This window comes from Folsomia candida, unplaced genomic scaffold (assembly GCF_002217175.1).
Source record: "Folsomia candida strain VU population unplaced genomic scaffold, ASM221717v1 Fcan01_Sc055, whole genome shotgun sequence".
In the NCBI taxonomy this organism is placed as follows: Eukaryota; Metazoa; Arthropoda; class Collembola; order Entomobryomorpha; family Isotomidae; genus Folsomia; species Folsomia candida.
Window position 1 is genome coordinate 200,473 of NW_019091247.1, and position 26,256 is coordinate 226,728.

The 26,256-nt window shown below is 37.0% G+C and overlaps 3 protein-coding genes across 4 annotated transcripts; 1 reads left to right on the forward strand and 2 right to left on the reverse strand.

The window, feature by feature from the left end:
- Positions 1–921: 921 nt before the first annotated feature.
- On the forward strand, positions 922–2,784 carry LOC118433487 (cholecystokinin receptor type A-like). Its single transcript, XM_035845449.1, has 5 exons — positions 922–1,107; positions 1,566–1,776; positions 2,063–2,190; positions 2,273–2,418; positions 2,575–2,784. Exons 1-5 carry the CDS (start codon positions 922–924, stop codon positions 2,747–2,749), a joined length of 846 nt encoding a protein of 281 aa, XP_035701342.1. The 3' UTR covers positions 2,750–2,784.
- A 13,542-nt stretch (positions 2,785–16,326) lies between these two features.
- On the reverse strand, positions 16,327–22,126 carry LOC118433514. 2 transcript variants are annotated; one of them, XM_035845493.1, is made up of 5 exons: positions 21,992–22,126; positions 21,751–21,854; positions 20,398–21,658; positions 20,096–20,241; positions 16,327–17,053 (listed from the first exon to the last, which is right to left on the reverse strand). In XM_035845493.1, exons 2-5 carry the CDS (start codon positions 21,802–21,804, stop codon positions 16,931–16,933), a joined length of 1,584 nt encoding a protein of 527 aa, XP_035701386.1. In that variant the 5' UTR covers positions 21,805–21,854; positions 21,992–22,126; the 3' UTR covers positions 16,327–16,930. The 2 variants fall into 2 exon arrangements, with proteins under 2 accessions (XP_035701386.1, XP_035701387.1); XM_035845494.1 differs by lacking the exon at positions 16,327–17,053 and adding an exon at positions 19,037–19,395.
- A 1,406-nt stretch (positions 22,127–23,532) lies between these two features.
- On the reverse strand, positions 23,533–24,309 carry LOC118433512. Its single transcript, XM_035845492.1, has 3 exons — positions 24,102–24,309; positions 23,852–23,988; positions 23,533–23,762 (listed from the first exon to the last, which is right to left on the reverse strand). Exons 1-3 carry the CDS (start codon positions 24,301–24,303, stop codon positions 23,631–23,633), a joined length of 471 nt encoding a protein of 156 aa, XP_035701385.1. The 5' UTR covers positions 24,304–24,309; the 3' UTR covers positions 23,533–23,630.
- Positions 24,310–26,256: the final 1,947 nt, after the last annotated feature.

Sequence of the window (26,256 nt, forward strand, 5' to 3'; positions counted from 1 at the left end):
TTATTTTTATGTGTGGTAAAAACAACTGTTCTTTGCTAACAACTTGTTCACCGTGCGTAATTATACTCTACGCTCAAGATAAGGGGCAAACTTGCATCGGTTGTATGTCGTAGCATTAATTTTGTAACGTGCAATCTACAATATTTGGACATTAAATTATTTCCAGATTTAGCAATTTTAACTCAATTCCTTCAAAAATTTGCGACAATGTAGTCAGACATATTGTAAATAAATGGTATAAAAATAATTTTGAAATATCTAGTAATTGTTGAGAAAACTGGACTTGCATTTGAAATAAAAAATCGTAGCATTAAATAAGTTACATACTGTATGTAACGTGTCAAATTGTGAGTGGAATTGATGGCTTAGGAACTCCGTCGTAATAACGAGGTGATAAAATGCACTCCAATTGGATCTCCTCCTCCCCTCTCACCTTACGTATTTGCCAAGTTGATGGAAAATATTGCAACAAAAATTCAAGGGCACGAATCCCGAGATGAGTGAGAACTAACTAAGGAGCAGAGAATGTATGAAACTATGGAGAAAGCACATCTCTGCGACCAGTCAGATTCTGTGGGAAGGGGTAGATTGCAGATTTTCTCTTTCACCACTTTCTCCACTCGACACACTTTCTTAAACCGGGTTAGAATTGCAGCACTCTCATTTTCCTGTTTCCCCATCAAATTATTGGTCCGCAAAATAATGGCGAATTCTACTTTCTCTTTTGTAAAAGAACTTTCTCTTCGATCCGGAATCATCCCAGTTTGCGAGAGATCTGTAGTTTTCGTACTTATCAACACAATATTGGTTACTTTCTCTGGATGGTTGAATGTTGCCGCGTATTTTAAATTTCTAAAGGGGTGGAGGGATTTTAGAATTTCTCACTTTGTCCGACTCCTCAGCGTGGCGAATCTGCTCGGAATGGGGAGCTTGTTAGCGCTGGAGATCGTTTGGCATCTCCCTTCCATGGAAGGAGGTATATGTTCGAAAAGAGTGTTTCAGTTTTTGCGAGATTTTTCCCTGTATTTGGTGTCCTTGGTTGTCATGGAGATTAGCTTGGACAGATGGGTGGAGTTTATCTCCCCCGTAAAAGGATGGTGGCCGGCGGTAAGGGGAAATTTGATAGTGGGGCTGAATTTAGTGGGCGCGGCGATTTTGGCGTGGCCACAGGTAAGTTTATTATATAATAATTGAGGGTATTCATAATTCCTTCGTGTCGTAAAATAAGTCACGAGTCACGACGCGAGTTACTAAGGTTGCAATGTTTAGGAAAGTGGGCTACTAGTTTTTTCTTAACTATTTTACGGATGGGTACAAAAAAATAAAGTAATGAATACCCTTTTAAAAAAATGGGTCAAGTTTCGTATCAAGTGTAACTTTAGTAACACGATTTCAAATTCCAAAATTTTAAATTTCAAAATCTTGACACGCTTACATACAAAATTTCATAACTGTCATAACTTATTTTACAAGACGATGAATACGAAGGAGTCATGAATACCCTTATTACTTTTCGACGAGAAACTAAAAAAAATACACGCATTGCATTATCTACTTTTATGTAGATTTGGATGACACATGTCAATGTCACCTTCACGGTAAAACCGATCTGCGCTCCACAAACATTCCTCTATCCGAACGAGCAGAATACCCCGATCTACAATGTCATATCCCTCGTGATCATTTACCTCGTTCCCATGACGACAACACTACTTTGCTACGGAAGCATTATGAGAAGGATTGACCTGGTGTATAGAATGCGTCTGAACGAACTTGGTACGTGTGGAAACTTTAAATTTGTAAAAATTGATAAAAATTCACGGCTCGAAATTAGAAATCAGGTTTAGTCAGGCAGGTATGTATTGATTTATCTGTATTAAAGTTGATACAGGTACGGTAAAGCATTTATATCGAGCTAATAGATACATACTTATCAATACCACTTTGGTAAAGTCGTACATATATGAATACTGCTTGATATTATTTTAATCCCGGATTTCTAAGAGTGTCCGAAATGTCTCAAAATAAAAACGCCTTATGTATTTTGATAAAAATATGTCAGGTTACGCTTCGGCGGAAGTCGATAAGCCCCACAAGACCGGAAGGATGACGCTTTTAAGTGGCAAACGGTTTACATACTCGGCTCCGAAGCGGCTTCGAAATGAAATCTCTTTAAAACCATGGACCCCGGTGAGAAAGAAATCATTTATATTTATTGGCAACAATTGACTAATGATATTTAAAACGCGTATATTATTTCAAATGTGGACAGGATGACACAATAACTTACTCCACCTCGAACCCCTACTTCGCCGGACTTCCTCTAACGGAAGCGAAAACCGCGGCAACAAAATTAGCAGTGATGATCGTCGGCTCCTTTGCGTTTTGTTGGACACCTTGTGTCGCCATGAATTTGTGGTATGCGGGGAATTTGAGATTTATCGGCTTAATATTGCATATATACTCCAATGTGCGGCATCTCTCTATTTTGTAAAATTATGCTACAAAACTTACAGATTTTACAAAGTTACCAAGAGTTGCGTGAATTGCTTCATAATTCGCTTTTTAATCCAGGTATATGCTTGACGCTGAGAGCGCTATGCACCTGTCGCCATGGATACAAGAAGCTGTGTACCTGATCGTTTCTGCCAACGCGATCGCCAATCCACTCCTTTACGCTGGAAATGCCGACATGGAGGAATTGCTTGGAGAAACTTGTGGTTCGTGGGGGACGAAGGATACCCAGTAAAATTTAAAACAACCGGGAAAATTTCTGTATGTACGTATGCAAATAGTGTCTCAAAATGGGAAAATTTCTGCATCTCTGTGTTTACATATGCACCTTAAACTTACATATGTAATAAATATGTGTCTGAGAATGAAAATGTATACAATAAACATGTTCAGATTCTCATTTTGTGTATATCAATCATTTTTCTTAATGTTGAAGCAAAAATTATTAGCCGTATTTCTGGTTGACCAACGGTCATAACCATAAATACAGTTTGCATATTTTGCATATTTGCGTCAAGGTGACCTTCTTTTTTTTCGCGAAGCCAAAATAACTTGGCTGTTCATAAGTCGTGTGGGAACAAGTTGAAGAAAGGTGAGGAAAGTGTTGGAAAAGTGAAAGTGAACGTGATTGAGTTTAAGGGGATAAAAGGGCGTCAAACGCCTTGAAAAGTGGAGACTCTCTACATCTCGGAGAAATAATTAGATTTATTTATTACTCGGCATGAGCATGGACTTTACAAACTTGAAGTCCATGTTCACATGGATTTTAGATTGTGCATATGTGCACAGGTATAAGAATTTTACTTAATGGCGTCCATTCAAAATATGTATATACTTATACAAAAAAGTTTAAGATAAGATAAATAATATACATATGTCCTATGGTATTCATTAATAGATGTATGTTTTTATGTATGTATTTAAGTACACATTTAGTCACGGTAAAGTGAGGTATCATGACGTGTTGATGTGTAACGGATTTTTAATCTCAATAAATATAAATATAAACCCCTCCCTCCATTATCGTATATACAATGTTAATGTCCCCATATGTCCCAACGCGGCCACTGTTTTCAACTTAAGTATATTTACATATGTATGAAAAATCAGACATATTTACTTGCATGCTTGAAGCATGCTGTTTCTCGTCCGAAGATGTGAATAATCATGCAAAACGTTTTAAATCAAAGGATCACGTGGTGTAAAAATATTTAAGACATTTATGCTGAGTTTTTGCTTTCTCCTCGTCAATGTACTAAAGCGAAGATAGAATATTGTTCAGGTCTCCAAAGTGAGAGCAAACTTTCATTTTTCTCGAGCTAAACTGCAACTGCCATCCAGGCGCAGAGAGCAGAAGTAGTTGAAATACCAAGTGGTCTACCAGGTGGAGGGATGTGCAAACAAATTCCAAGATACGCAGCTTTTCTTTCGTGTCATGAAATTGTATCCGTGAAAATTTGATAAGATATGCAACGAAAAATATTTCTAAACAATTTTTTTTTTGCTGCGGACCTTTTCATATGTATGTACATATTTTCCTCAAATTGGTACCTACGTATGTAAATTTAAACTTTATCCGTTACTATAATTATTGACGAATTATTCTGGTTACGTGAGACTGGTTTTAAAATATAAAAAGCGATACAAAGAAGGTAACCCAATTAACCAAAAACCGGAAATAAGACGTCCTTTTTCAGTACCTCATGTACGTAAGGCACGTGTCTAAAAACGTCCTAGGTACGAGAAAAGTACGACCTTATCTGATATAAATGAGCCAAGAAGTATAGGGAAATGGACGTCCTAAAAATGTACCTCGCGAACCAAATTAGACCTATTGGGCCCCAAACAAGTACGTCTTTTTGCCATGCAATAAATGGTCCGCAAATAAATGGTATGTCCACTTCTTTTTCAATTATGACTTAATTTATTCATTGTTAAGTCAAACTATTGAATAAAATAAACAAGAACATCAACAATAATATTCAGGCACATAAATGTTGGTTATGCGAAATTCTAATGAGGGACGACAGCTGATATGATGGTTATGGAATTTCGTCATCGTTTCCATCCGTGCGGTTGTTCTTTTTCTGTAATTTTGATAAAATACAGATTATTGATCTTTTGAAGTTAATTAACCTGTGCAATCTCAATGCAAATATAATTTACGTATTTACGTTTGAAATGCCGAGACGATGAGATGCCTTCTTTAGCCAATATTTAATGGCATCTTAAATCAGTTTATCGTTCGTTCCATGGGCCTGGGGAATTTGACGGACTGCATCTATGAGTGAGTCATCATATTTACTAGCATAACAATATTAATTTAAATTTTCTTAAAGTATATCATTGTCCACTCACTGCAAACACTTGACTTGATACACTTAAAGGAATTAAAGGCAACCTTCCCCTTTTGTCCTGCGTAGCTATACAAGTTTGCCAGTTCATCCGTCATCAATGAGGCCAAAATTCGGTATGTAGCCTGGCTTCCGGAATTTCCACCGACTGCAGCAAGAATGTCTACCTATAAATAAATAACAATGATGAAATGTGGGGACAATATACAAACGAAATTGATGGGGTAGGCTAGTTTCTTAGCTTACAAAAGCAGTCTTTTTCTCAGAGTTGGCAAGAATTTTTTCCAAATTTTCGAAGTCTTCGTGAGTCAAAATAGGAATTAGATATTCTGTGCCATTTGTAGTAACGAGTCTTGATTCTCGCTGGTTGGCCATCATGTTTACCGTATTTGTGAGTTGAGTCAGTGCTGCAGCTAAGAAATCCAATTTTTCGATGACCATCGACTCAAATCCACCTAGAAAAACGGTGGAACACAATTTGAAATCAACTATATAAATGAGAAATTCAATTAACACTCTAGTGATATGGGATATCATACGTCTTGGAATTATCGCGTTCCTTTGTAAAGGAGGACAAGAACGAGGAGGAGTCCGTAACTCTTGACTGAAAATTCCTGTAGGAGAGCCATTCAACAATAAAGCTCTCGGATTTTGTTGAGACATTGTTGTGAGAGTTGAGGAGCCCGCCGAGTACCGTTCGGCTGAGAAAATATAAATAAAATACATTGTTGGAGCAAAAAATAGTCAAGCGAATATTAACTTGTAGTAATTAGACTGCAATTGTTGATTTACTCAAATTTTCCTGATTTAAGGAAGCTGAAATATTAGCACCCGTCTCTTCTGCCTGTCAATATAATTTTAATGTATCACAGAATTACAAAAATATTGTAGCTACAAAATGTAAGTTAATATATATATAGTTACCTCTCCCACCAAGATTAGCTTTGGCATAGTTGCTGCGGTTGGAATAGATGTGGACCGGGTTTTCTTAATTTTCACCGGAGTTGATAACTCTTCCTCAGACCCTGATGAAGATTGGTTGGATAATCGTCGTTTTTGTACTGCATTCTTCCTCCTTTTTATGGGTTCGGGTCCACTGCTCAGGTCGCTTTGTTCTTCAGCAAGCGACAATTTTGCTCTGGCATCGGTATATGTAGCTGAAAAGGATAATTTAAACTAAGTTATGTATAAATAGAAACTTGTCGCATAACTTGAATTTTCATGAAATAAATTTAAAAAATTTTGTTATACCAAATGTTTTCATAATAGAGATGGAAAATGATTCCCAGGTTGCTGAGTTTACTTCCTCTCGTCTTTCAATAGCGGTACGAAGTTTTGTAGAAATTCTCCAGTATGGTGGCCAATAGGTGAATAATTTATCTTGCTTTTTAAAAGTCCAATCTTCAAGAGTTATACCAATGCTTTCATCGTCAAATTTTACAATTAACACTGGCTTTTCCATTTTAGATATGTATTAGCGGGAAGATAACACTATAACCAGCTCGGTCACCAGGAAATGAAACGAATTTAACTTTCACCAGTGTAGCAGGAATTCTGACATGTTCCTGCGTCTCGAGCACGAGGAATTGGTTCAATACAGAAGACGATGCTGGAATTTCACAAGAGGGCCGTATCACTTTTAACAAATTCCCGATAATCAGAATTACATCACAATTCACTATTTCTTGTATCTTCATGAATTTTCCACACTGAGTAAAGCACACATTGTCTCCGCGCCTCGTCGACAGGGTAAAATGAGGAAATAAGACTTTGCTTTGCGTCAAATTACTATTTGTTGAAATATAAGTTGGTCCTGGGGAGGTTGTTATTTCAGTTGATTTTTGAAGTTTATTTCGTTCGCAAATTCGATTATATACTTGTTCGAGGGGACGATTTTTGCCTTTCAAAAGTTTGCTGATATATCCTAAATGATTCTCGAACTTGAACGCGCTAAAGCAGTCTAGAGGTCCCAAGGTCAAAGAATCTCTGGCCAAGTGGACCAATCCGTGGACGTTGAAAGACACTTGGTCGCGCCCATAAATGATGGGGAATTGGAGAACAAAGTATTTTAGCAATTTCTCAGCGTGGTTATTATATTTAATATGTAGGGTATGTGAGCACAAAATAGTGATTGCAAAATGTAGGCAAACGAAGTGATTGTAAATGTCTTTGGATAAGAGTCCTTGCGTCGCAATAGGTCCCGTGTACAAAATGAATTGACGAAGCTCGGTTGCTTTCCATCTTCTTATTTCATTCACATTTCTGGGCTTACGGGCAAATTCCGACGGTACAAATGGAGCTAGATTTATTAAACTTCTAGACAATTCCAATTTATCTCTGATTGATAACCTGAATTTAGAATTCTTCCCCGTGGTCCACAGTAGAATCAGCTTCTTTACAACTCCCAGACAGACCAGATGCATGAACTCGAAGGGAACTTGCTGAATAATGTTAAAATCTACACGTTCTAATTCACTAATAAAATGATGATGCTCCTGATTTCGATTATTTCTGAAAGATTCATTTGTACGCAGCTGTGCACTTACTTCCGGAAATGTCATACGCCTATTAATATGCACTCCTTGTTGTTCACACTTTCCACATCCGAAGTATCCAGTGTGACCCTTCGTATTTAAAATAAATGCACGCACAGGTTGATCACAAACAAAGGAATCGACCAACACTGAAATTATTCTGTTTTGGAATTTTATGCCTTCTTTGCATATCTCCACAAGCTCATCCACAAGTGTTTTTAAAAATTCATTGGAAGAACTGGGTTTATCAGTCCCACAGTAAAGTCCAATCTCAAACACTTTAGCATTCAACTCTTTCACAGATCCTAAAATTGGCCAGAACTGTCTACCACTACTTTTAGAGATGGGGAGGCCATCGACATTGAACTGAATATGCAAATAGTCTTTGTCAGAATTGCTGATAGTTAACAAATGACTTAATGTATTAAGTAATCCAAAATGACAATACTTTCCAGGATTAATATCGATTACTGAGATTTTTCGGTTTGTTGACAAGAAGGTTCTGGAATCTGACGGCAAGTCCTTAAAGCACTGATGAGTATTTAAAATCTTGAGCAGATTTGTTACTGACTTTCTTGGTATATTATTATGAATTGCCCATTCTTGTAATTGTTCACAAACATTTGCGCTATGTTCGCTAACCTCAGAGGAAGAACACTGATATGAATCCAGATAGTTTTTTAAATGAACAACGTTATTTATTATTGGAAGACTTATTATAGGAGTGTCGTCTTTATAAGTTGATGGCTGTGTGTTACCTTCAGGACTAATTGAATTAAGAATTATTGTAGATTTTTCAAAATTTTTTTAGCTTTTCTTCGAATATTTTGAAGGATTAAATTTTTCCGTGATTTCATTTTGTAAAAAATATACCACCCGGCTGGATAAGTTTCATCCCATTACTTCCAACAATATAATTAATGAATCATATGGATGACAGATAGCGCAGCAAAACGTCCCTAAGGTACGTTTTAAGGACGTTCTTATAACATAAAATCCCCACATACGGGAGACCTCGTAACCAACTGATAACGTCCTTAATCAGGACCCAATGTACCAGTAGAATATTGGTTCTCTAGGTACATTTTAAACACGTACTTAGAAAGGTCTTGAGAGACGTGGACCACTTTTAGCCCACGGGGCCAATCTAGGCACGTACTTTTCTTGACTCTGGTTATTTGGGAAGGTATACTCGTTGTCATGTGAGGGCTATTTGTTGCAAGAAACATCTTTACATACATAGAGTAAATCCTATAGCATGTGGATCACTTGGCATTTTGGTCAAAAATGGTCAAAAATGATTTTTCAAATCTCAAATTTTGGTACAATATGTTAAATACGATGGATGTGGTCAAACAGTGGCGAAAGGAGACCTTAATCCATTATCCTCTTCGCACTTGGTGTTTTTTGTCACGCCCGCCATTAATGCTTTTCCGGAAGACTTTGCAACTTCAAGGCTCATTTTCTGCCACCGGAACCAAAATTTTCTCAAAATATCGACTGTTTTACAAAGCAGGAAGTATTACTTCTTACATAGAGTCCAAAATATTTCGATGGGGCGAAGATAAGGGACATTTGGAGGGTTTTCATTTTTCAAAATCAAACTGCCATTTAATCACCATGCATTTTGACGGCAGCCAAATCGGAAATTTCGTGAGAAATTCTTAACAAAATTTTAATTTCTCTTCGGTTTTCACTTGAGAGATATATTTCTCATGAAAAATTGCTTTCCCAGAGTTTCTGTCACGTTTTTAAGGACGTATGACTCGTCGTGAATGACCAACTTTTTTGGAGAACTTTTGTTGTAAAGCTTCGTTGGTCGTGCGATTATCATTTTTTCTTCAGTTCCCGTATGCCTTGTTGGAGATTTCTTTGCATACGCTTTGACCCCATTTTATAGGCCTTAATATGATACAAGTGGTTTGTATTAATCTTTGACCTCATGCCTCATGGCGGCATCAGGCTCCGACGTGGATGGAGAATTTAAAAAAAAACGATTCAATCGTTTTTAACTTTTGAAGGGTCGATATGATGGTTTTTCAAATTGTACTTATTTGAAGTTTACATTTTCAGATTCTCCATACTTTTTTATGGATGTTTCAATTTTTTCACAGCCACACCCTTCTTAATTGAAATGTAGTCAGGTCTTCTTGGAGTCTTTCTCGCTCAGATTTTGGTACTTATGAAAATTCATTTCTTGAGTTACTCGTTTTGAAGTGGTATAGGAAATTTTTCTTTCGAGGAAAACTTATGAAATTTTAGGGACACGTAGCCAGATATATTTACCTTATTCCACAATAATTTCAGATTTCAAAACTTGTTTTTGACTACGTAGCTACTAAACTACCAAGTGATCCACCTGCTATAGGATTTACTCTATTTATATCCTCATCTCTTGGCTAACGAAGTCACCTAAATATAAGTAAATGCGTAATACACAGTTCAACTGAATGTTAGTAAATCAATTGATATTTATTAACCGGATTGAATATAATAAATGCGTGAAACTAAATTAACAACTTCATTGGGTACTTTCTAAGCGCACACACATATTATAAAAATATTATTTATTACATCCACGTATGTATGCAGTAGTTTCAAACAATTGCTTCATTCCTGCAGAAAAAAAGTATTATTTGTTACATATGAATTCTACTTAAGCGCCAGCAGCGCCCAAAACAAGCCGCGGACGATCCCTTGCATAAACCTTACCACAGTTGTATGCGTCACTACGATATACCCCTCAAACCCTAAATACATCGGTTTACAACTCTTCCTAAATTTAGCCATGTATTTCTTCTCCTCCTTCTCCTCCCATCTGGCCGCCCCCACCTTCCACGAGGTTAAACACTCCTTCGAGCTGGCTTGAATTTTACCCGCGCAAATCAAAAATCCCGCCCACACCAGCACGGTGAAAGGGACACAAACAATTAACACAAATTTCGTAGAGTTATCAGTCTTCCCGCCTTCCACGATTAGCACGTATCCCGATGAAATAGCGAGCTGTCCGTACAGCATGTTCAAAACTGGGACCAAACATGGTGGAAACATCTTTCATGAGAAGTTGCATTGATCGGTAGACCAAGACGAGATTTTTTTTCGGAGTTGCCCCGAGTACCGGGGAACATTTGAATTTCCCGGTATAGCGCGGGCCTCTAGTTAGCGCTAATTCTTCCCGTAGGACGGGCAGGGTAAAGAGAATGTACGCCGTAGAAGTTTGAAACATTGGTTTAATGTAGAATGCCACAAAGCAGAATGCGTGCAGGGTGGCGGGTGCATAAATGAGGTGTGTAATACAAAAGAGAATCCTATAATTGGAAAATAAGTTGGGCAAATGGATAGGGTGGTGAGGAATTAGGAAGATTTGGCTCCATATAGCGATCGGGGCAAGGTTTAGCATGAAGTTGGCGGGGCGAATGATTTTGAAAATGTGGCGATTCAAGTTGGGTATCGCTGTGGATTTGGGATAAGTCCAGAATTGTTCTAAAAAATGGTTTTAAGATTAAGAATATGGAGGCAATTGTATGTATGTATAATCCGTAAATTCTATAAGTTTACAAAATTTTGCAGATATTTTTAAGGACAATTTGCTTACAAAGTGTTGTAAACTTGCGCAGATCAAAGGTGTTTCTTTATTTTGTAAAAGTTTGTGAAATTAATCTCTTTTAGACGAAATTCGTCATATGACGTATCGAAAAAAAAATCTGTAAAAATTCATCATATGGCGTACCATGACGACTGTCCCTTGTGGACCAAATATGTCAGTTATTTAATGCAGATTTCTCAAATTATCTCAAAATGCGAGTCTTTGGTATTTTGTGGAAAACTCGATGCTAAAAAGCTGATTTTTTTGGATATTTTTCTTCACAAATTTTGGAATTTTGGAAACTGGTTGAAATAAATATTGGTGTTTTATAATAAATCATGGAAATTTAATTGGTTGCTACCAAATGTAGTTATGAATTTAAAATTATGCTCAAGACAATTTTTTGTTAAGAATTATGGTCTCAATGAGGTTAAGTATTTTTCTACAAAGCTCTCGGATGTAACGAGTCACCAACGACTACGTGAATTTCCTCATAAGATAATGACATTCAAAGATAGTAAAATTCATTGAAAAAAATAAAATATCTCTTTAGCGAAGTTAAGAAAATATCGTAACTTATTCAAGAATTTAGCAAGTATTCGTTGGAATAAGTTTTCAGTAACTTCTAATCGATTTATGTACATATGCCACGAATTTATTTACCATTAAATTTCGTGATGAATCCAAAAATTGAATTCCAATTTCGAGCAATGTCCTTCGCATGAGTCGAAAATACATACGTCCCCACCGACATTCCCACCAAGGCGTAAGAATCAACCAACAATAAATTGAAATAGGGCGAATTTGGTGTCACCTTATGTCGGATGGTTTGCACAATAATGGCCAAAGTGTGAAAGTAAATGATCTTCTGAACTAGTTTCGTTCTAGAATAGTGTTTGCTGGAAAATTGTAACTTTTCGAATTTTGTATTCCAGGTTAACGGGAAACCGAATATGTTTGCGGTACTTATCGTTTTTGAAAATTCTTGGGCGAATGGATCGCTAAACATTGTAATATAATATGTGTAGCACTGACTATCACAAGTAGAAATATCTGCGTATTTTTTTGGCATATATACACTCTTAGATTTGCAGTATGAAGGGAATTCATGCATACACCAAAGTGGTATTGATAGGTAAATAATACCGTTCAGTAACAGCTCGGTATTCAGGGTTTACCATATCGGTAGCAACTTTTCACGGACGATATGTAATTTTAGTACGAAGCGGTTGTCGGTTTCAATTCCGAAAACTCAGTACCTGCCTTAGTACTCTAGATTTCTTACAATGTATGTGAGTGAATTAAGTATACATGAAATATCGACATTCGGCAAATTTTGTGACGCATGAGAAATTTATAAAATACGTAATAAACTTCGCAAGCTGGCAGTTACATTTATTCCGTTTTTAATTTTAAAGCGTAAGTATTTCATTTCGATGGGATTGCTCAGCACTTATTTAATTAAAACCATCTTCTATATTATAAGCTGGAAATGTTTGTCTGCAACGGAAGTGAAAGTAATTTTCCGTGACGGAAGTGAAAGTGGAGAAAGTAAAGTTTCGAATGGCGCGAAAATTCAAAAATTTTAATTTAACACAAAATTATTGTTCATTTACGACCACTCCCAAATAACCATACACGATAATCTCCATCACACAACAACTCCCACATAATCAACATCAGATAACCACCCAAGATAACCACTCAGATAACAGCCATTGCAGTTTATACCACTACAAAATCGCCGCCTCATGTCAGGCTCTGTTTGTTTAGTGTGCACATGTTTGCACTAAACAAGTTCGTCGTTTCATATCATTAACTGTTTGTGTTTAGTGTGCACATGTTTGCACTAAACAAGTTGTGCGCACAGCACAAGGTCGACGAATTTTGTCACATGAGGACTAGGTCAATTGTGCTGTGCTGTGTTTTGCGCACAGCACAAAATCGACGAGTTGTGTCTCCTCATCACTGTGCTGTGCTGTGCGCACTATGACGTGACACAACTCATCTGCAGTTGATTGTCTGATAGTGGTTATCTGGGAATGGTTCTGAGATGGTTATCCTGAGTGTTTATCTAGTAATAGTTGTATTGCTTATCTTGGCAACCGTACCTTAAAGCGAAATTAAATTAAATGGAAACCACTTAGGTTTCCATTGCGCAACATTTACTTTCACTGCCTTGCCAACAGACATTTCCAGCGATAGTATAGATACAATAAAAATAATAATTCGGTGGAATTATGCACAATCCCACTCAATGTTCATGAAAATCAATTAAGCTCTCGCCCGGCGGGAGACGGGCTTATACGCTAGTATTTCAATACTTTACATTCAACGGGAAGGTAATTTAGCGAAGTTTGGAAGTAACAATAAAGTGTTTATATATTTAAATTAGGGTAATTGGAAGTAACAATGCTGGCGGAGGAAGAGGTACCTTGTCCCCCAGAAATTCATAAAAGTCCGATATTGTCTAAATATGTCCCCCAACTTCCGCCGTCACTGGAAAATAATAATAATATCCAATAAGTTTAGTTTATGGCAAGGATTTCAACTTTTATTATTGACGCCAGAATAGCAGAATATTTAGTGCAAAGTTAATTTTTGGTACGATGAGACGTTTACTCAAAAAAATGAGTCTAAGCAAATTCGAGGATTGCTAATCTTACAAGGTTGCAAATTAGTAAGCTATTTTTTGTTCAAGGGCAAGGTTTTGTAGTGCCAAAAAATTAACTTTTAATTAAAGCTAAAGCATCAAAAACGTTGCATTGATCTACATATATTTATGTTAAAAAGTATGCAGTAAAACCGATACCGATTAAGAATTTTACACTAAAAGACATTGTTTAGGGATAGAAAATGAGATCACAAATCTATTACGCCTCAATGCCTCATCCTTTTCAAAGTAACGTAATTATGTGTTAAATCAGACATGGTTACATGGTGGAAGTATGATGCTTCTCGTCTGATTTTATGAAAATCACGGGATACTTTTCGTATCAATGTTTAGGGTGACGTGCAAGCATATTGAAGACTTTCGAGTCTTTACTTTCTCCTCGTCCATGTATTAAATAGAGGAGAGAATGTTATTCAGGTGAAGGCAAACTTTCATTTTTCTCGGGTTTGACATCAACTGCCATCCATGCACAGAGAGCAGAAGTACATATACCAAATAAGTGGTTTTCCAGGTGGAATGGAGATGGAGAGATGTGTATACAGTTCGAAGATATGCAAATATGTAAGCAGCTTTGTTCCTGAAATTGCGTTAATTTGACAACCACGATATGCAACATAGCGAGATACGACAAATAATCAATCTAAAAATTTATTTGGATCTGGGCACTTTCGTACGTTTTTTACACATTGGTATTTTCATATTGGCATTAGGACATTAAGAAATTTACATACACAGATATGTAAATGAAGAGACAAGAAAAATAATTTTATACTACATTTACTATCCTGATAAGTTAATTCGTTAGATATTTAGGTGTGGATTCTAATATCTGCATATTCTTATCATTTAATAAGTCTAATTTCACACAAATATTATTTTTATGCTGAAATGTCATGCGATTACTTCATTTCCGAACAAAAACGCCTGCAAATGAATACACTTTTTTTCTATTTAAGCGCCAACAACGCCCGAAACAAGCCGCGGACCAGCCCTTGCATAAATTTCACCACAGTTTTCTGCGTCACTACGATATAACCCTCAAATCCGAAATATATCGGTTTGCAACTCTTCCTAAATTTAGCCATGTATTTCTTCTCCTCCTTCTCCTCCCATCTGGCCGCCCCCACCTTCCACGAGGTTAAACACTCCTTCGAACTGGCCTGAATTTTCCCCGCGCAAATCAAACATCCCGCCCATACCAGCACCGTGAAAGGGACACAAACAAGTAATACCAATTTGGTAGAGTTATCCGTCTTCCCGCCTTCCACGATTAGCACGTAGCCCGAGGAAATAGCGAGTTGTCCGTACAGCGTGTTCAAAACTGGGAGGTAACGACCAAATAGCAAAGAAACGTCTTTCATGAGAAGTTGCATTGATCGGTAGACCAAGACGAGATTTTTTTCCGGACTTGCCCCGAGTACCGGGGAACATTTGAATTTCCCGGTATAGCGCGGGCCCCTAGTTAGCGCTAACTCCTCCCGTAAAATGGGCAATGTGAAGAGGACGTACACCGTAAGAGTTTGGAACATTGGTTTAATGTAGAATGCCACAAAGCAGAATGCGTACAGGGTGGCGGGTGTGTAAATGAGGTGGGCGGTGTAAAAGAGAATTTTGTAGTTGGAAAATAAGTTGGGCAAATGGATGGGGTGATGGGGAATTAGAAATATTTGACTCCACATCGCTATCGGGACAAGGTTTAGCATGAAGTTGGCAGGGCGAATGATTTTGAATAAGTTGCGGTTCAGGGTGCGTATCGCGGTGGATTTGGGATAAGTCCAGAATTGTTCTGAAGAAATAATGGGTTTAAGATTAAGAATATTGAGAGAATTCATGCATTGTAAAATCCATAATTTTACCAACTTTTACAAAATTTTCCAAGTATTTGTAAGGAAAATTAGCGTACAAATTTTGCGTAAACTTGTTCAGATCAAGGGCGTCTCTTTATTTTGAAAAAGTTTGTAAACTATATATTTTGCTAGTGAATAATTACTGCATGAATGGACTCACAAATTAATTGACAAAATTCAAAGTTAATATAATTCATGGAATGAGCTCAAAAATTAAAAAATGGCAAATTGTACAAAAATTTAGCAAGTAGTGGCGGGAATAAGTTTGCGTCTCTTCTGATAACTTCAACTTGATAGACATATTAATCAAAGATTTATGCAATTAATTTATTTACCGTTAAATTTCGTGATGTATGCAAAAATTGAATTCCAATTTCGGGCAATCTCCCTCGCGTGAGTCGAAAATACGTACGTTCCCACCGACATTCCCGTCATGGCGTAAGAATCAACCAGCAATAAATTGAAATAGGGCGAATTTGGTATAAATTTATGTCGTATGGTTTGCCAAAGTATGGCCAAAGTGTGAAAATAAATGATCTTCTGGACTTGTTTCATTCTAGAATAGTACTTCCTGGAGAACTGTAACTTTTTCAATTTCTTATTCCAAATTAACGGAAAACCGAATTTGTTTGCGGTATTTACCGTTTTTGAAAATTCTTGGGAGAATAGATTGCTAAACATTTTGGCAAAATATGTATGTACAGCACTAAAATGGACTATCCACAAGCAGCAATAACTAGATTTTTGATACACACTTAGAAATCACGGATTAAAATAGTACCAATTAATATTTGACCCCACCAAAGTGGCATAGATATTATAGGTTTTACCATATCTGCAGAAAATTTTATTACCGAGCGGTAACAGGTTTATTACATAGCACTACCGAGAAATCAATACTTATGGGTCTATTGTAAATATACCATATTTTTTAGTGTACACTACACCCACGTGGGAATCAAGTATTCATGAATTATCGACTGTCGTTCAATATATTGACTAATGAAAAATTCTTAAATAAAATAACCAATTTCGAAATTACATACATCCATTTTTCAATTTTAAAACCTAAATATTTAATTCCAACGGGATTGCTCTTAAAAATAATAATAATCAGAAATAGAATTTTATTATTATTCTTTCAATGAAATCATTTTACATACATTTATTTCGAAAAAGCTAAACGACCAGCGCCGTACATGAATTTCCCTATCTGAATATTAAAATAGAAATAGAATATTTATACATATGTACATATATGGAATATTTGTTGAATATTTATTCATCAACTTTTGAAGAAATTAATAGTTTACAATTGTCTAATTCACAAACTTATGGTTGGAAGTAGCATTTTTTTAGATACTTAGATATGAAAACATTTACAAATTCATCTAGCCCCGTACGTCGTCTAGCCTTCTTGTCTAATCGAAATCAATATCAGCATCGTCATTCTTCCATTTGCCTTGAAACAAGTTAAACTTCGACACAGGCATTTCGTTTGACGCCATAACATCCAACAAAATTGGCACAGATTCAGCATCAATCTGAAATCGAAATCAAGGTTACTCCCTTCATATTAATAAAATTAAGTTTGGAATACCTAGAGCAAATCTTATATGAACCCGATCACTAGGGCGTTTAATAACAGAGTCCTCAAAAGTAGGGTTAGAAATCTGAAATTCTTGCAAAATATGCTAAACATATCTGACCACGTCTCCCCAAAATTTCATAAGTTTTCATTGGAAAATAAATTTCGTACACCACTTCAAATTGAGGAAATCGGGAAACGAGTTTCTGTAAGTCCAAAAATTTGAGTGACAACGACTCGAAGTAGACTTGACTGCATTTCAACGGAGAAGGGGGTGGGCGTGAAAAAATTGAGACGTACATAAAAAAGTATGCAGAATCCGAAAATGTCAACCTAAAATACGCACCATGAGAAAAAAACACCATACAGGCCCTTCGAAAGTTACTAACGATTGAATCATTTTTTCAAAATTATTCATCCACGTCCGGGCCTGATGCCGCCATGAAGTCAAAGATTAATACAAACTACTTGTATCATATTAAAGCCCATAAATTGCGGGTCAAAGCGTATTCAAAGAAATCTCCAGCAAAGCATATGGAACGTCAAGAAAAAATGGTAAACGCAAGACCTACCAAGCCGTGCAACAAAATGTCACCAAAATAATTGGTCACTGACGACGAGTCCTACGTACTTAAAAACGTGACAGAAACTTCGGGAAGGGAATTTTTTCATGGGAAATATATCTCTCAACTCAGAGGCGTTCCTTGGATTGGGACGGCCTGGAGCACATATTGAGTCCGGCCTTTTCAAAAATGGTGTAAAATATCTGGTCATTACGACATTGTATGTATCTTGCTTCAAAGTGTGTCGCAAAATTAAGTGTCATCTAGCCCTCTATATCCACCTTTCAAACCACGGAGTAAATTTTAAATGAAAAAAATGTTCGGCTCATTTTAATTTCATTAGGTTAGAATTTTTTGTGATAATTCCACTTTCTGGATCCTTTAGGATCAGTACTGGAACCTTAAAAAACGGTACCGAGGGAGATCCATAGTTTAACGTTTACAAGAGTACGCATGACTAACTACAATAAGACGAATTTATTCTGGGACCATAGCATATAAGTAAGATGCTATTTTCATAGTGCGGGAGGAAGAAATTGATTCAAATATGTAAATGTCGAAACAAGATGCAGAGTCTGACATTTCATTAGATTTAGATAAGTATGCCCAAATTTTCAGAAAGAAAGTGTTCAAATCCAACACTCAGTTGCATAAGAGAATCCTTCAAAATCACAAAAGGTTTTACACACGTCGAGGAGAGAGAATGGCGAAAACCGGTGTCCTTCGAGAAACGACAATTATCTTCGTCTTGCACAATGACCACAAGCTTTCAGGGCGACTAGTACTCCTCCAGAAAAGATTAAAATGTTTTCCATAATACGACAATTGTTTTCGCTCGAATCAAAGAATTAAAGATTAGTACTTAGGATGGAACTTTCTTTCATTTCTATTAAATTACTCCTTCACATGACTTCTGAATTCCACTATGCACAATGTGAACCAAACAGGGGTATTTCTTCAAAGCAATTGTAAAGCGTTGCCCCTTCCCAGTTTTAGCTAGTTTTTCATGTCAATAATTCGTCCTGGACACTCAATAGGTTTAAGCTCTAAGTAAATTGCGTCTAATTAACCAGAAATCATGTGCTAAATAGGGCGTCCAAAAACGGAAGTTTTTAAAACACCGTCGGATTTTTCAAATTGTGGTAAAACCGGTTTTCTATTAATCGAAGTTTGAAAAATCGTAGGAAACCGGTGTTCGATTCTTTGCGCAAACCGGTTTAAAACCGATTTTAAAAATCGGTTTTATTGCAAATTGTAAAAAGTTGGCAAATATAATAATCAAAGAATGCAAAATTAAAATTAAATGTAAACTGAATAGGGATTTTACAGCACAACTAATTCCTATCTCAACAATTCGAAACAGAAAACATTGGCTCTTAAAAAAGTATATTTTATTAAACTCCAAAAACCGATTTATGAATTCGTGGAGGTACGTCTGAAATTGTACTATACGATATTTTGTATGATACATATCAAAGTTGTTATTAGCTAAAGGTCTATCCCCGTAAGAGGAGATTCGGGTTTAAAATTGTTAAAGTGTTGACTAGGAACTAGTAGGAACATCCGGCCTCGCAAATAAAGCACGTCTGACATACACTTTTCCACACTTAATATGCAATTATCTTTCTGCGTGTGATAGGCCAATTATATCTAGTGTATAGGGCGCGCCGGTACGGCCGTTCGGCCTGGAGCCAGCGCTCCACCTAGAAGCATCGTCGGTACGGGCCTGTCTCAACTGAAAACCGAACAGAAATTAAAATGTTTTTCGAAATTTCTCAAAAAATCTCAGGTTTGGCTGGCGTTCGGTAAATTTGGGCATGTTCCGGACCCCTCAGTTCATATGGGCTATGAGGACGCACAGGTTTGTTTTCGGAAATGTGTGATAGACCGTCTGATTCCTTTCATCAAGGTGTATCATAAAATACAAAATGCAATTTTTTGGACCGACCTTGGGCTAATCCACAATGCAATAACTATCAAGGAAAAAAGAGAGAAAAAAATCATTTTGATGCTGGAAAATTAAAATCCCACATACATCCATTATCTTCGCTCAATTAAAAAAAATTGGGCTATATGTGAGAAGACATACTCCCAGCTTTGTGAAACAGTCGATACTTAAAGATAATTTTGGTTATGGAGGGAGAAAATTAACAATGCAAAGTCGCAAAGTCTTCCGGAAAAGAATTAATGGCGGGCGCGATGAAAAAGACGAAATACGAAGTGAGTAATTGATTAAGGTCTCCTTTCTTCGCGGATACATAATGTCAGTAATGTTTATAATAACCACCAAAAATTTGAGATTTGAAAAATCATTTTTGACCATTTTGAGGATAAATTTCCAAGTGATCGGGTTCATATAAGATTTGCTCTATGTACATAAGCAATTAACAATATTATACGTTTATAACTTATATAAATATGGATTTATAACTTACATAAAGATCATTAATGACGACCTTGTCCATATAACTCATCGCAACGATTAGCGTTTTAAATAGATCCAGCATATAACCATCACCGTCCGTCAAATCGTGTCTTGTATGATTCTGACTGTGCGTATTGATCACTAAAGTATCCAGGCCTGGATTTTAATGAGATGTCGCCATGAAATAAATTCACATATTAGTTAAAACACTTATTCATGTATGTATTTACTATTTACATACATAAATTACACGGGTATCTCCCCAAAATTTGCACATTTTCGACTAAATTAATTCAAAAAGTTGTCCCTCACCTACGGCGTTGAAGAGAGCCGTAAGGACCTCCCACGTTTGTTCGGGATACGTCGGAAGCCACAAATGCAAATGGGTCAACTTGTCGAAACCCGCACACGTCTCGAGCACCACGTCCAACTCCATCCGAGCCTTTTCCTCGTCCTCCTCCTCCTCGTGGAACGTGTCCAACGCCAAGCTCTCCAAGTTCGGAAACGCTGTCTTCAATCCTTCCAGAAGATCGGGATCGTACAACTCGTGAATCTTCAAATCCGTAACTTTTGTAAAAATCCGCTCCGTTTCTGACAGATTTTTCAAAACTGCATTCACACTTGTCGACTTTTTGGATATTTTTCCAATTCTGAGCGATTCTAGAGCCTGCATTCTTTCGATATCTCGCCAAAGATCGTAATGTTGAATAATGTCGACCATGTCATTTTCGAATCTTCGCAGTTTCGACATCTTTTTCTTCAAACGGAATCCGGATGGCGTCGAGGTATCCAGATCGTTGTCCTCTTGCATGCTTTCCCATTCATTACTTATGTTGCAATAGGAAAAAGACAGGTGGACGAGTTGGTCACCGATTTGATTCAGCATACGTGTCAGTTCGGACGGTTTAAGCTGTGTCAGCACGTCGTCTAGAGGGCGAACGTCGTCCAATTCAAGGGTTAAGGAATCCAGGAATTTTGAAGTTTCCAAATCCGGATAGATTCCCCAAGGAAGGGTGACCTTTTTCAAGTTTGGCGACGCGTTGACGACCAGCTTAGCAAAACAGGTCAGAATAGGGGACGGCGCCACGACGGACGAATTAAGCTCGAACACTGTCAAACTTGGCAATGACAGCATCGGCCCTTCGAGCGTTTCTCCAGAAGGGACATCATATTCCGAGAAGCTGCACCGGACTCGTAATTGTTTCAAATTGGGACAGGAATTTTTTAAAACGAGGAAAACTGATTGTAAAGAAGCTTCGTAATAGATGGAAATCTCCAAAACTTGGACCTGATCACTAAATTTGTCGCAGAGATGGATCAATTTGGTGGCGAAGTAGAACGTTACCTCGTTGAGGTGTGATGTCGCGGCGTAAATCCGTTTCGCGAGCCGGTCGTCTAATTTGTAACAGAGTTCGAGAAATGAAACAGGGTCTCGTTCATCATCTTGGTTTTGGTTCAGTTTTAAGGCGAGTCTTGTGTTCGGGAGGGAGAGGACCGTGTCGTTCCAGAAATGGGAAACCAGTCGACAACTTTTTAACGGGGCGGAGGACTGTGACAAGATTTTCGTCAAAATCTGGAAATTGGAAAATTAATTAATTGATTTATGATTTAGGTAACTTGATATTTTCATCGGAGGGTTTTAATTAAGATTATTTTTTGGCTTACAATCGGATTACAAAGGGCGATCTCCTGCACACTTCTTTCCGGTTGAGATTCCATAATTCTATTCCACTCGGAAAGAAAAATCGTTGTCGATTTAGAAGTTTTTCCTGTTTTAAAATATCAAAAATTCAAAATCTGTTCATATTTTTCCAATCATTAGAATTTCTAATTACACGAAATTACACGACATTTCTAATTTAGAAATGTCGTGTAATTGGGTAGCAAATTTTCTCCAACGACTTACAGATGTTTCAGGTTGATGAATATTGCGAGGAACTAATTGACTTTAGTTGAAGCTAATTTAATTAATTTCTTGCACAGAAATGCGGAAAACGTTTTGGTACGAAAAACACATGTGGATCGAATCACAATTCAGCCGGTTAGTTCACGCAGAATCTCGGGGCAAGGTGAATATTTGACGCACTCATTTCAAGAAAAATAAACCGTTACATCGCATGTAACCAAGGGGTGAAAGGAGTTTGTCATACTTCAAAGTGAATATCAAATTATTGAAAAATTTGTTAAGATTGACACTTCTGACGTGTTTTCGACGTTTGTGTCCTATTTGTGTCAAATTTAACTGTTGATAACCCTTATGTGACCTTTATATGACCTCTGAGGTCAAAATGGAGGTCACCATTGAATTCGACGTTCAAAAATAGTTAAAAATGACGTCACATGTCAAAACTGACAAGTGACACTTTTTCGTCACTTTTCGTCACTGTGACGACGTCATCGTCACAGGTTACGTCCAAACGCAAAATGACATGAATTTTCGAATTCCTCATTGAAAAATAGTTAAAAATGATGTGTCACATGCAAAAACTGAAATGCGACACTTTTTCGTCACTGTGACGACGTCATCGCCACAGGTGACGATGTCACAGTGTCCATCTTCGAACTTGTCCTGTCCCTTGACGTTAGGAGTTTATGTTCAAAATTTCAGGTCGCTAGGTCTTTTCGTTCAAAAGTTATCGGAGCTACGGACAGATAGACAGACAGACGGACATAACGATCTTATAAAGGGGTTTCACCCCTTAATAAATAAATTACATGCGCAAATCAATGCCCAGATTAAATTTTATAAAATCACTACGAACTTAAGGTACCACAAGAGGTTGAATATTTCAATTTTTTCTGGACTTAGCAACATGATTTTTTAGAGAAAATGAGTCAAGACATGAAGTACGGCTCCGCATAGCGACAAGGTCATTGGGGTATTTTTAAGAGCTCCCCGAGATGGGCTCATTTGTGTCACATAATGAGATGTGAACCATTTTTGTCCTTAGAAATATAAAATAATAGGGTGGGGCAAGTATAGAAATGCTATTTCGAAAAGTATGGAAGACAATATGGAAATGAGACCCATTATGCTCCCCATGTAAAACTATTTTGCACGATATGGGAGTCGTCGCACATTTGTGCTCTGGATGGTTTTGACGCTAGGACGTTTTAAAAAAATTTCATCATGTTCGACTATTTTGGCTATAAATACGTAAGTATGAGTAACAGCAAAGGTGACATTTACCAAAATTTAGAACAGTATATTTTTTACTAAATTTGTATTTGAACCAAATTCCCACCTATTATCATTTCTGAGAAAATTACAATCAAAGTGGGTGGTATAATTCCTTGCCAACTCTCTTGTGGTACCTTAAAATTTTCCCTGGTTATGCTTTGGGCCAGCGGTGAAGATAAAAAGTAAAATAATAATATCACAAAATAGAATATTTATATACATGTGAAACATTTATTTATCAATTTTCAAGAAATACATGGGTTTCACTTAATTCATAAACTTCCATTTGACAATTTTTTTTAGATACATAAACTTTTACAAATCTGACGTAACTTCACAAAGTCATCGCCACGTCTTATCTTCTCTACTCGGAATCACTTCCATCACGTTCCTCATCATCATCCGTCCATCCCACTTGTAGCACGTTAAATTTCGACTCGGGCATTTCGTTCGACGCCATAAAATCCCTAAGATTTTTTAGAGATTCATCGCCAAACTGATCAAAAAAAACAAATCAAATATTTAATTAAATATCATCTCTTCTTATTAATCAAACTACACAATTAATTAAATTTCGTGACTTACATAAAGACCATGAATGACGATCTGATCCATTCCTTCCAGCTCAGCGAGCAGCCCCTTAAACAGATACTTCTCAGCGTAGGTCAAATCATGTCTCGTACGATTCCGAATGTGGGGCCTGATTTCTATTCGGTTCAGGTCTGAGGTGGAATTAACATATCATAGTTAAAGTAGGTAGACCGATACATTTTGTAAACGTCAATTAAACAGAAAAATATGCATTTTTCGACACTATAGAAAAGCTGGGCGTCACCTTTGTATAATTTATCGCCCTTTAACAGACCATCAATGACATCTCTCATTCGTTCCGGATAGGCCGGTAGCCATAAATCCAAACGGTCCAACTTCATGTCCAAATTTGTACACGCTTCGAGAACAACGCCCAACTCCATGCCACCCAGCTCCATTTTGTGTAACGTGTCCAACGCCAATGTCTTCAAGTTAGGAAACGTCATCTTCAATCCGTCCAAAAGTCCCGGATCGTACAACTCGTAAATCCTCAAATCCGTAATTTTTGTAAAAACTCGCTTCGTTTCTGAAAGATTTTTCAAAACTGCATCCACACTTGTCGACATTTTCGTTATCTTTCCAATCCCGAGCGATTGTAGAGCGCAGTGGCGGATAAAGCCAACTCGGGGCCCCTAGGTGGGTTTTTTGTGATATGTAACGGTATTTAAAATTCTTAACTACAGTGTATCAAACACTTGAGTTACAACCACAGTTGACAACGATTGACGTTTATTTAGTAACAATATGATGCCGTGTACTTAGAGGTTCTAAACTCCGAACGCATTTGTATAAACTCAGCCGAATAATTCCGCGTCGCTGATTTTCAAGTTCACCGAAACTCAAATGTCAGAATTTTTTAGCAATTCGAAATGAGAGCCAAAAAATAAAACTCTCTTGATATTTTTTAACTTTCCAATGTATTTTACTGGAAACTGCAAGGTCTTACGAAGAAAATGAGGATATCGTACGACAGTGTACGATGTTTTTGACGCCCACAGAAATTGTTCGCCAAAAACGTTTTTGATGCCTAAAATTTCGACCGAGGCGAAATTATAAAATATACAATATACTGAAATATATAAAAGCATAGGTATCTGCACTTTCTATATAATTTTGCATCTTTCAATTCTTTTAATTTCGCCGCGGTCGTGATTTTAGGCCTCAAAAACTTTTTTGGCGAAAAATTCCTGTCAAGTTAATTAAATTATGCGCTCTGAATTGAAACGGAAAATGAATTTGCTTAAAAATAACTCCGATTGGCGACATTTTTTAATGTCTGCTAGTGTTATCCAACTATTTTCACTTCTTAGAGAAAATATTCAGTTTTTACTACGTTGCACCGCTCCCAGAAATGAAATTATGCCAGCCAGTATCGCTTTAGAAATGACTGAAGTTATACAGTTACGTTTAATCCTAACCACTTACGACTATGTATCGTCTCAATAATTCCCAATTCAAAGATCGAAATAGGCGGAGAATATTAACTCGCTATGAAATTTCTCTAGATTCGTGAGGAATTAGGCGTCAATTGGGAATCACCATGAACTAGATTGAGACAACGATTAATATAAAGAGGCCAACATAATTTTTATTTGACAATTTCTACATGCGATTCCGCAAAATTTACGCATACTTTAGTAGCTGGGTAATAAATTTGGAGGCCCCTTGACAGATATGAGACTTTTTTCTAGCCAAATTTCGTTGAAATATAATTTTTGGCACATTTATTTGTTATATTTCAAGAATATAAAAAAATTAGTTTTTGGCTAGAAAACCTCTGTCAACTGTCAAGGGGCCCCCACTTTGATTTCTAAGCTACTCCCTATAGTTTGCGAAAATTTTACTGAATCGCATGCAAAATTTTTAGAACCCCACGAAAGCACCTTCAAAGATTGCATAACCCACAATGGAAATGACTCGGTTACGATGATAACCTCAATCGAAGATATATATTTGAGTCTACCACTGACTGGTTATCAATTTATACTTGACCAGTGAGAAATTTATTCCAAACCGGCAAAAAATAATTGTAACCTAATTACCTTCAACATATATCCATAAATACTCAACTATGTATCTGCTTGTAGTTCCCCAAACTATTTGTTATGCGAGTACATACATACTTAATAACAATTAACTTAATAATCATTTATCCGCAGTATCAGTGAATTTATTTTTCGAAATTCGTTGACAAAACTAAAGTATAACAATATGTGCACCACGCCTCACCCGGGGGCCCCCGCTGCGCGGGGGCCCCTATGTCACACCTACCCCACATACCCTATTTATCCGCCACTGGTAGAGCGGGCATACTATCGATATCTCGCCAGAGATCGGCATGCTGAACAATGTCGATCATGTCGTTCTTGAAGGTTCTGAGTTTCGACATCTTTCTTGGC